The sequence below is a fragment of the Pyrus communis genome, chromosome 16 (assembly GCF_963583255.1).
Source record: "Pyrus communis chromosome 16, drPyrComm1.1, whole genome shotgun sequence".
NCBI lineage: Eukaryota > Viridiplantae > Streptophyta > Magnoliopsida > Rosales > Rosaceae > Pyrus > Pyrus communis.
Window position 1 is genome coordinate 7,344,263 of NC_084818.1, and position 10,792 is coordinate 7,355,054.

Genomic DNA, 10,792 nt, shown 5'->3' on the forward strand with positions numbered 1-10,792 from the left:
CAGCCATCCATAGTTGAGTCAATCTATTCACCGGTATTTCATAATCTTTGGGAAAATGGGCTAAATAGAGAAAGCATAGTTTCAACTGATATGGTAAGTTATCGTAACTCAAAGCCAATAACCATAATACACCACCGTATTCTTCTCATTCGTATTCAGGTCCAAGGTCTGTGCCTCTCCTTATGTATGAATAGAAATTCATATGCACCATATCCCACTCATTAACAGAGTCTTTTCTAGATAGAAGTCCTCCAAGCACAGTGATGGTGAGTGGCAAACCTTCACAATGTCGAAGCATCTTCATTCCTAGATCTTTCTTCTTTGCATAAATTTCAGGGTCTGAGAAACAATATTAAAACCAGATCATTTAACTACCTTTGTTTCTCGGGAACTAGAAATTGGAACTACACAAATAACAAATTATTTCTATGCTAGATCAAGGGTACAGTAAATTCTTGAATCCGCGGTGTGATTTGACATTTCGTTATTCCATACAAACTCTAGTGTCAAATGAAACGATATAATCCCTATTCAATTGATAAATAATAAGAAAAGTAGAAATAAAAGCTTTTTGTGAGAAGAGAACATACTTGTATCTTCCATTTGAAACATTGTTATCTTCTCAAACAGTTCCCAACTTTCATCTTCATTCAATGACAGCGGTTGGTAGATGAAGCCATTTTCATCTGCACAGTAGGCCACTTCTTTGTTGCGAGTGGTGAGTAATATTCGGCTCTCAGTTTCCTCATTCATCGGAAAACCAGCTTGTAAAGAATTCCACACATTGCATGTCCAAATGTCGTCAAGCACCACCAAACATTTCCTTTCTCGTTGCTTAGTACAAAGCCTCCTTGCTATCTCGTCCTCATTGAGTATTACAATTTCTTGTCTTTCCTCATTGGTAGAACTGAGTTGATTTAGAAGCTCTTCCAAAACTTCTCTTCCATGACACTGTTGAGATATACACACCCAAGCAAAACAGTCGAAATGACACCTCACTCCATCGTGATTATAAACTTGTTTTGCAAGCGTGATCTTACCCAAGCCACCCATTCCCCATATAGAAACAACTCGATGATGTTTTTCTTTGATCAAATGCGCAACCAATATCTCTATGCCATCGGCACACCCAACCACATTAGGTTCAATTGCATGAGGAAAAGATCGCCTCCGCTCTTGTTGCCTCTGGAAAGAAGTGTCGCCTCCACTCTCCCTCATCTCTTGTAGGTTATAACTTGGCAAACTTAACCTTAATTATGAAATTTTGGTCGTAATTTTCTCAATTGCCGAGGTAATCTTCTGAAGTTGAACTCTTTCTAAGAAGATGCAAGTAAACCTTTTCAGAACGCTTCCTTTCCTCTTGGAAGCAACTTTTAAGACAAAAGCTTCAGCGACATCCTCCAGATCATAAGCAGCATCTCTAACGCTTGCGACCCAAGTGCGTACTCCATCATAATAATGTCCATGTCTTGCATCTGCATCTTTCAGATAACCTTGCATAAATTGTAGCTTGGTTTGTGCAAGCTCAACATGATCACCTACACCACCCAAGAGTTTCAATTCCGGAATGATAGAGTCCGTGAGCCGTTAAAGCACCATAAAAACAACAGCATCGGCCATATTAATCTCTCTTCTTCAGACGATCAACAACTAAGTTAAGCAGTTTTCCTTTTTCTTCTTATTTTTAGATCCAGGAAATAATGCCACCAAAGAAGAACAGTATAATCCTGCCTGTCTGATTCAAACTCAAATTAAATATTTTGCAAAGTCAAATTAATATTTTGTAATTCTTCAACAACAAGCAAAGCACTCGAGATTTCTTAATTTAATCTTACAAAGACCTTATCAAATTCAACGATATATGATAGTGAAGTTTCCTATGCAAGTTGCCAATTATATTTTGAAGATGCGATCAATCCAATTTTATATCTGCCTGCAAAATCTAAAGCCTAAGCATTTCCCGATGGCGCCTATCGACCCTCACTCGTTAACTGACTCGACTCACCCATTCGCCACCCATATTTCCCTCTCCTTCTTCTTCGACTTCCCCTCCTCCACCATCCACGCCTCCGCCCTCCTCACGCTCCCCGCCTCGTACTCTGGCCCACTCTCCCTCGACATCCGTGCCCTCACCGTCCACTCCGTCATCGACCCCCATAAGCCCTCCCGTCATCTCTCTTACGTCATTTCCCATCCTGACCCAATCAAAGGCTGCCACCTCACCTTCACCCTCTCCAACGCAGCCTCCGTCTTAATACTGTACTCCACTTCCCCCTCCTCCTCCGCCCTCCAGTGGCTCTCCCCTCCCCAACAGTCGAGGTGAAGAATTTGAGTCGAAAGAGCCAGAAGTGACATCTTTCTTAGGGATTTCATCTTCAGTGCCGTCCTCTTGGGTTTGTTGGCATGAAGATTTGCCAGTGTGGACGATGATGCGCCTCCTTACTTTCAGTGGTCCCTTTATGTCGACCTCTAGGATTGCTTGGCGCTTCATCCTTAAAGGAATCAAGCTTCGAACGTCGCCTTTTTCTGCTAACCCATTGAACTTTTCTTCCTTTGGTGTTGTCTTCCTCTTTCCAAAAGGCTTCTCATTATCTTCAAATCTTTCCGAAGCTGATCGTCGCAGAGGAGAGATAGCTGTGTTGCTTTGTTTCTTAGGCTTTAACAACCTTTCAAAAATAGAGCTTTGGGATGTTGGCGTGTTAAGCCTCTTGAAGACAGAGGTTCGGTCTTGACTACCAATGCGATTAAGCATTGAAATTCTGGAGCTTGAATGGCTCATCCTATCAAAGACCGACGTCCGAGGGGCGGGTTTAGGCTCTTTTTGGTCTTGTTCAATGTTCACGCTGATGTGTTGAGCGCTAGCTTTCTTCACTTTGCTTGAAATCTTCACGGGTGCATTTGGTGTGAAGCCAAGTCCGGCTTTGTTGTTGTCAACTCCGTAACCATGCTCCTTCAACTTCTTTTGAGTTTTGGTGAGGTCACGATCTTTGTTGTTGACAATGTTTGAAACCTTCTTTCCAAGATTTGAAGAGGAAGCAAAGTCATGCCTAGCCTTTGACATGAGTTCGTAGGCATTTGGGTTGAAGCCTTCTTCGGTCCTCTTAGTTGGAAGAGAGCTTGGTTTCACTATGACACCATGTTGCGCCTCCAGACGGTTGATGAGTCTGGCAGTTTGCAAGTTTTTTTTTTTTCATCTGCAGTCTTTATCAGCCTTGCAATTGTTTCCTTCATCTGAACCAGCTGTTTTTCAATGGAGGTAGTGCCGATGGTCATGACTTGTTCTTTGTTTGAAGCCATGGAGTGTGCTTGAATATCTTGAACGGAGACAGAGATGAGAGGTAGAGATGATCCCACCGGGCGTGCCAAATTTGTGAACACGGAAATTTCTTGAAACAAGAACACAAGAATAACGTGTACAAAATAATATTTTTGTGTTTAATGATTTTGGGGTTACGATCTCTCAAATTTGGTCCTCTGATTCGATCTCCGTAAGATGTAGATTTGTTGATCCAAGGGCCGTCGAGGCTTGATCTTGGATGAACAGTTGTAAATTTCTTCAAGGGCCTTCGTGGCTTTGATCTTGAAGGTTGATGGATGAGCGGATCTTCAAGGGCTTTTGGGCTTGATCTTGAAGAACGGTTGGTTTTCTTCAATGGCCGTCGAGGCTTGATCTTGAATGAACAGTTGGTTTTCTTCAGGGGCTTTTGGGCTTGATCTTGAAGAATAGATGTGTGGATTTGTTTGTTGATCCAAGGGGCCGTCGGGGCTTGATCTAAGGATGAACAGTTGATGAATGGATCTTCAAGGGGCGTTGGGCTTGATCTTGAAGAATGGGTGTATGGGTTTGTTGAGGTTGTTAATCCAAAGGGCCGTTAGGGCTTGATCTTAGGATGAACGGATGATGAACGATGAACACTTTCTTCAAGGGCCGTCGGGGCTTGATCTTGAATAATGGTTGTGTGGATTTCTTCAAGGGCTTTTGGGCTTGATCTTAAAGGTTGATGGATGAGCGGATCTTCAAGGGCTTTTGGGCTTAATCTTGAAGAACGATTGGATGTGTGGATTTCTTCAAGGGCTTTTGGGCTTGATCTTGAAGGTTGATGGATGAACGGATCTTCAAGGGCTTTTGGGCTTAATCTTGAAGAACTATTGGATGTGTGGATTTGTTGAGGTTGTTGATCCAAAGGGCCGTTGGGGCTTGATCTTAGGATGAACGGATGATGAACAATGAACACTTTCTTCAAGGGCCGTCGGGGCTTGATCTTGAGTTGGTGGAAGTTCTTCAAGGGCCGTTGGGGCTTGATCTTGAGTTGGTGGAAGTTCTTCAAGGGCCGTTGGGGCTTGATCTTGAAGGAGGATTTGACGAAGAAACGAAGAGTGCTTTCTTGATCCTTCGGGATTTTCTTGAGAGCTTTAGAACTTTAAGGCTTCAAGGTTTTGGTCTGTGTCTTTGTAGATGAGTTGTTGATCCAAAGGGCCGTCGGGGCTTGATCTAAGGATGAACAGTTGATGAATGGATCTTCAAGGGGCGTTGGGCTTGATCTTGAAGAATGGGTGTATGAATTTGTTGAGGTTGTTGATCCAAAGGGCCGTTGGGGCTTGATCTTAGGATGAACGGATGATGAATGACGAACACTTTCTTCAAGGGCCGTCGGGGCTTGATCTTGAATAATGGTTGTGTGGATTTCTTCAAGGGCTTTTAGGCTTGATCTTGAAGGTTGATGGATGAGCGGATCTTCAAGGGCTTTTGGGCTTAATCTTGAAGAATGATTGGATGTGTGGATTTGTTTGTGCTGTTGATCCAAAGGGCCGTTGGGGCTTGATCTTAGGATGAACGATGAACATTTTCTTCAAGGGCCGTCGGGGCTTGATCTTGAGTTGGTGGAAGTTCTTCAAGGGCCGTCGGGGCTTGATCTTGAAGGAGGATTTGACAAAGAATGAAGAGTGCTTTCTCCATTCTTCGGGATTCTTGGGAATTTGGGGGTTGGATGCTTGAGAGCTTTAGAGTTTCAAAGCTTCAAGGATTTTGGATGTGTGGGGAGTATTCTCTTCCATTTTGGGAGTAGAGAAATGTATTTGTGAATTGGTTCCTTGTGAATTGGTTTTTTGTGAATTGGTTTTTTTTAGAATGAACGGATGATGAACAATGAACACTTTCTTCAAGGGCCGTCGGGGCTTGATCTTGAGTTGGTGGAAGTTCTTCAAGGGCCGTTGGGGCTTGATCTTGAAGGAGGATTTGACGAAGAAACGAAGAGTGCTTTCTTGATCCTTCGGGATTTTCTTGAGAGCTTTAGAACTTTAAGGCCTCAAGGTTTTGGTCCCTGTGTGGGGAGTATTCTCTTCCATTTTGGGAGTAGAGAAATGTATTTGTGAATTGGTTTTCCATTCCTCTTGATGGAGAAGCCTATTTATAGGTTTTGAGAGTGAATCACCACCATTCATTTTTTTGGTGAAGTGAGTGGAGGTTGTAGGTGAAGTGAGTGGAGGTTGTAGGTGAAGTAAGTGGATGATGTAGGTGAAATGAGTGGAGGTTGTAGGTAAGGTAAATGGATGATGTAGGTGAAATGAGTGGAGGTTGTTGGTGAAGTGAGGGAATGATATAGGTGAAATAAGTGTTGTATTGGTTAACATTTATTTCACTGAAATTTCGATGTCTACACCATGAATATGCAGCTTTCATCCTGCAACGAACATATGAGCTTGACTTCACGAAAACAAATTGAGCATGTAAGAAACAGTCCTCCACCTTGAGGAGGCGGATGATGTTTGGGTGGAAAGCATTGAGGAGGCGAGGAGGGTGATTGAGAACCTGGAAAGCATTGAGGAGGCGGATGATGTTTGGGTGGTTAACGGAGGATAAGAAATTGAGCTCGCAATCCAAGCAGTTCTTGAGGTGGCGGTTGAGGCGGGAGAGGTGGACCTGCTTGAGAGCCACCACCTTGCCGGTGCACGGCTTTCCAAACGGTGGAGAAAGAGCCTCGTCCCACCTCTGATATCACGATATAGTCCCCCTTGAGTGCGGAGACAACTCCCTTGCTTTCAGCTTCCATAGAATCTTTCAGCTAACAAGTAACAAGCGGTTCTATTTATTTAGGGAGTTCTATGGAAAATTTAAAGTCTCGTTTATTTTAACGAAAAATCGTATTTTTACACTAAAATGTTAATTTTGATACTATTCACTCTATCCTTTATGTTATCGTTATCATTAAAACTTAAAGTTTTCAAGCCATTTTCATTAGTTTTTCTTTATTTTTATTCGGTGGAAGGTTCCGGTGATTATATTGTGATTACATTTCGGTACCTTTGGATTGTTTGCAAATGATTTTAAAATGAATGAAGGCATTTTTTATAAAAATGTTCTTAAAACTAATTCTTTGTAAAATGCAAGTAATCTTGAAAAAACATTTGAAATATTTCTTAAAGAAGCATATAACCGCTTATTTCAAAAAACACTTCAAATTTTAGAATTAAGAAATATTTTTTCCAAAAACGCATTTCCAAATGAGCTATGCTGAAAATGATTAGGCAATCACTAACTTTTATTTCTTTTCTTTATTTTTTTAATCGATGACAGACAAAAAACACTTGAATTTTTTTTATTTTTTTTTATTTTTATCAAAGGCAATATACATTACCAACAACAAACTTTACAACACAAATGATCAAATTTTACAACAAAAAGGCCCAAAAACAAAAGCACAAACAAGCAACAGTGGCCCAACCAAAAGTTGAGATCGAAACAAAAGAAAACTCAAAACAGCTGATTCAGCTGCAACCACCAAAACAGTAGCCATATATGTCGATCCACAAAAATTCCTACCCCTAATTAAGCCTCGTCTCATCGATACTAGCATTCAATCCCAAGATTCACTCCTAGCACAACTACAGACAATAAATAACCTACAACCAATTGAAAGAAGCTCGTGGGATTCCACAAGCAACACTGCCAACAAAAGCAAACAACAAAGAGAAGGTGGTGGTGCGAGAAACATCCAATCCAATGGAAGCACCAGTTCTATACTCACCAGCTCAAAACACCACAACAAATTGCGACAAAGCATGACTGAAGCTTGAAAATTGGATGAATATGGATGAGAGATGTCACAAGGGTGAGAAGAAGGCAAATCAGCGAAGAAAACCAAGGGAAAAAACAGCGGATGGGAGAAGAGAAATCTCAAACGGGTTGATATTTATGTCACTACATGAACAATCTCAAACGGGTTGATATTTATGTTGTGTGAATTGTGAATTTGGAGTGAGTGCTGACATGCTCAAATAAGAGAAATCTCCTATTTTTACATCAAATTATCAAGAATTTTACAACTAGTATTCAAATACATTCAGCTTCACCGTGATTCTTTTATAAGCATAATTTGCTAAAAGTGCTTTTATTAAAAGCATGTCAACACCAAATGTTTCTCATAAAATGGTAAACAAACTCGTCATTCAGAGAAGTCGAACTTTTAAGTCCTCCAATGTTCAAGTAAAGGGAACTTTTAAGTCCTCCAATATTCAAGTGAAGGGGAAGCGAAAAAATCCGTAACCAAAACAGAGTTCACATGTTGGATTTTGTAAAATTCCTCTCCTCCTTCCTCAAGCCTGCTATCGAATCCACGAGTCACCATTTTGATGGTTAATTCCTTGAGGGTAGTAACATACCGAAGGCCGTCTGGAACTGTAAACGAGGGCGAGCAACGCTCAATGTGCAACCTGGAGAGACTAGGCATGGCTCATTTCTCCACCCTCCACTCCTTTAATTCTATCAAGCTGTGAAGAGAAAGGAACTCAAGACGAGGAAAGCCTCCTGCTGAGCAAACAAGTGGTCCGGGAAAATAGCCGAGGGCAGCATTATGATCCAGGAAAAGCATTCGTAAGCTTGGCAGCTTCTCTAGTATTTCTATGTTATCGTCCTTGAGACGATCGTGATGAATTCCACAGAGTGTTAGCTTTGTGAGGTTTGGAAGCAACATGAGGTCTTCTGGTAACTGTCTGATACGTCCCTTTACTCGCAGCTTGTATATACGAGGGTAGCTTAATACTAAGTTCCATGCTCCATCATGAAAAGATGTCGTTGATAGAGACTGCAGATTGTCAAATGTAAGGCTCCCTTTCTCGATGGTTTCGTTGCCAAATAGCGTTACCTCCAATCTTTGAAGGTCGGTCAAGTTAACAAAATCATACAGATCAGATGCCGAAACTGAAACATTGACCATCGTCTGCAAATTACTTGCATGAGTAGCAAATGACAGTCTCTCTCCTCCTCTTATTATCGAGGGTAAATACACATGTCTCAGTTTCTCCATCTTCCAAAACACGTTTGGAACTTTCAGCAGCAACCCTGCATGAGTGTCAGTGCCGCGTAAATCTAGAGTTTGCAGACATACCAAATTACCTACAGACGATGGAAGCTCTTGCATCTTAGTATTCCTTAGACTTAAAAATCTTAAGTGGACTAGATTCCCAATTTCACCTGGTAACTTGAAGCTTCTTCTCATGAAAATATCTTCAAACTTCAAAACTCTCAGAAGTTTGTAGCTATTTAACACTGACCGTAGTACTCTTTGGCCGAAATTTAGGTTCAAAATAAACTGTTTTGGGACAAAGAAAGGCATAGACCTAAGATGTCTATCTCTTTCATCTCTGTTTAGATAATAAAAATCAAGCTCATTTTCCAAATTGATGGCAAGTCTTTGAACTCTACCGCTCGGTGTTTCCTTGGTTACCGTGGCTGCAGAGTAATTGATAATACGAAGAATGTTCCTCTCTTTTGCCTTGACCATACACAAATCTCGCATAAGACCATGGAGACAACAAGTCTTAATCTTCCTTGTTAAACCATGTTGTCCAACTTGAACCATAGACCTCTCTACCAACTCACTTAAGCACCTGTAAGACGCATCTTCCATTTTTTCCATGGTTGTTGATACAAAACCTTCAGCCATCCATAGTTGAGTCAATCTATTCACCGGTATTTCATAATCTTTCGGAAAATGGGCTAAATAGAGAAAGCATAATTTCAACTGATATGGTAAGTTATCATAACTTAAAGCCAATAACCATAATACACCACCGTATTCCTCACCTTCGTATTCAGGTCCAAGGTTTGTGCCTCTCCTTATGTGTGCATAGAAATTCATATGCACCATATCACACTCATCAACGGAGTCTTTTCTAGATAGAAGTCCTCCAAGCACAGTGATGGCAAGTGGCAAACCTTCACAATGTCGAGGCATCTTCATTCCTAGATCTTTCTTCTTTGCATAAATTTCAGGGTCTGAGAAACAATATTAAAACCAGATCATTTAACTACCTTTGTTTCTCGGGAACTAGAAATTGGAACTACACAAATAACAAATTATTTCTATGCTAGATCAAGGGTACAGTACATTCTTGAATCCGCGGTGTGATTTGATATTTCGTTATTCCATACAAACTCTAGTGTCAAATGAAACGATATAATCCCTATTCAATTGATAAATAATAAGAAAAGTAGAAATAAAAGCTTTTTGTGAGAAGAGAACATACTTGTATCTTCCATTTGAAACATTGTTATCTTCTCAAACAGTTCCCAACTTTCATCTTCATTCAATGACAGCGGTTGGTAGATGAAGCCATTTTCATCTGCACAGTAGGCCACTTCTTTGTTGCGAGTGGTGAGTAATATTCGGCTCTCAATTTCCTCATTCATCGGAAAACCAGCTTGTAAAGAATTCCACACATCGCATGTCCAAATGTCGTCAAGCACCACCAAACATTTCCTTTCTTGCACCACCAAACATTTCCTTTCTTGTTGCTTAGTACAAAGCCTCTTTGCTATCTCATCCTCATTGAGTATTGCAATTTCTTGTCTTTCCTCATTGGTAGAACTGAGTTGATTTAGAAGCTCTTCCAAAACTTCTCTTCCATGGCACTGTTGAGATATACACACCCAAGCAAAACAGTCGAAATGACACCTCACTCCATCGTGATTATAAACTTGTTTTGCAAGCGTGGTCTTACCCAAGCCACCCATTCCCCATATAGAAACAACTCGATGATGTTTTTCTTTGATCAAATGCGCAACCAATATCTCTATGCCATCGGCACACCCAACCACACTAGGTTCAATTGCATGAGGAAAAGATCGGCTCCGCTATTGTTGCCTCTGGAAAGAAGTGTCGCCTCCACTCTCCCTCATCTCTTGTAGGTTATAACTTGGCAAACTTAACCTTAATTTTGAAATTTTGTTCGTAATTTTCTCAATTGCCGAGCCAATCTTCTGAAGATGAACCCTTTCTAAGAAGATGCAAGTAAACCTTTTCAGAACGCTTCCTTTCCTCTTGGAAGCAACTTTTAAGACAAAAGCTTCAGCGACATCCTCCAGATCATAAGCAGCATCTCTAACGCTTGCGACCCAAGTGCGTACTCCATCATCATCATGTCCATGTCTTGCATCTGCATCTTTCAGATAACCTTGCATAAATTGTAGCTTGGTTTGTGCAAGCTCAACCTGATCACCTACACCACCCAAGAGTTTCAATTCCGGAATGATAGAGTCCGTGAGCCGTTCAAGCACCATAAAAACAACAGCATCGGCCATATTAATCTCTCTTCTTCAGACGATCAACAACTAAGTTAAGCAGTTTTCCTTTTTCTTCTTATTTTTAGATCCAGGAAATAATGCCACCAAAGAAGAATAGTATAATCCTGCCTGTCTGATTCAAACTCAAATTAAATATTTTGCAAAGTCAAATTAATATTTTGTAATTCTTCAACAACAAGCAAAGCACTCGAGATTTCTTAATATAATCTT

General features: G+C 40.8%; 3 protein-coding genes across 3 annotated transcripts; 1 reads left to right on the forward strand and 2 right to left on the reverse strand.

Moving 5' to 3' along the window:
• Positions 1-145: 145 nt before the first annotated feature.
• Positions 146-1,218, reverse strand: LOC137719727 (putative disease resistance protein At1g50180). The gene is made up of 3 exons (XM_068458761.1): positions 591-1,218; positions 447-527; positions 146-339 (listed from the first exon to the last, which is right to left on the reverse strand). Exons 1-3 carry the CDS (start codon positions 1,216-1,218, stop codon positions 146-148), a joined length of 903 nt encoding a protein of 300 aa, XP_068314862.1.
• Positions 1,219-1,963: 745 nt separating this feature from the next.
• On the forward strand, positions 1,964-2,323 carry LOC137719728 (leucine aminopeptidase-like). The gene has a single exon (XM_068458762.1). The coding sequence runs from the start codon at positions 1,964-1,966 to the stop codon at positions 2,321-2,323; it is 360 nt and encodes a 119-aa protein (XP_068314863.1).
• Positions 2,324-7,730: 5,407 nt separating this feature from the next.
• On the reverse strand, positions 7,731-10,579 carry LOC137719729 (probable disease resistance RPP8-like protein 2). The gene is made up of 3 exons (XM_068458763.1): positions 10,296-10,579; positions 9,526-10,127; positions 7,731-9,274 (listed from the first exon to the last, which is right to left on the reverse strand). The coding sequence occupies exons 1-3, from the start codon at positions 10,577-10,579 to the stop codon at positions 7,731-7,733; spliced, it is 2,430 nt and encodes an 809-aa protein (XP_068314864.1).
• Between the last annotated feature and the right edge of the window lie 213 nt (positions 10,580-10,792).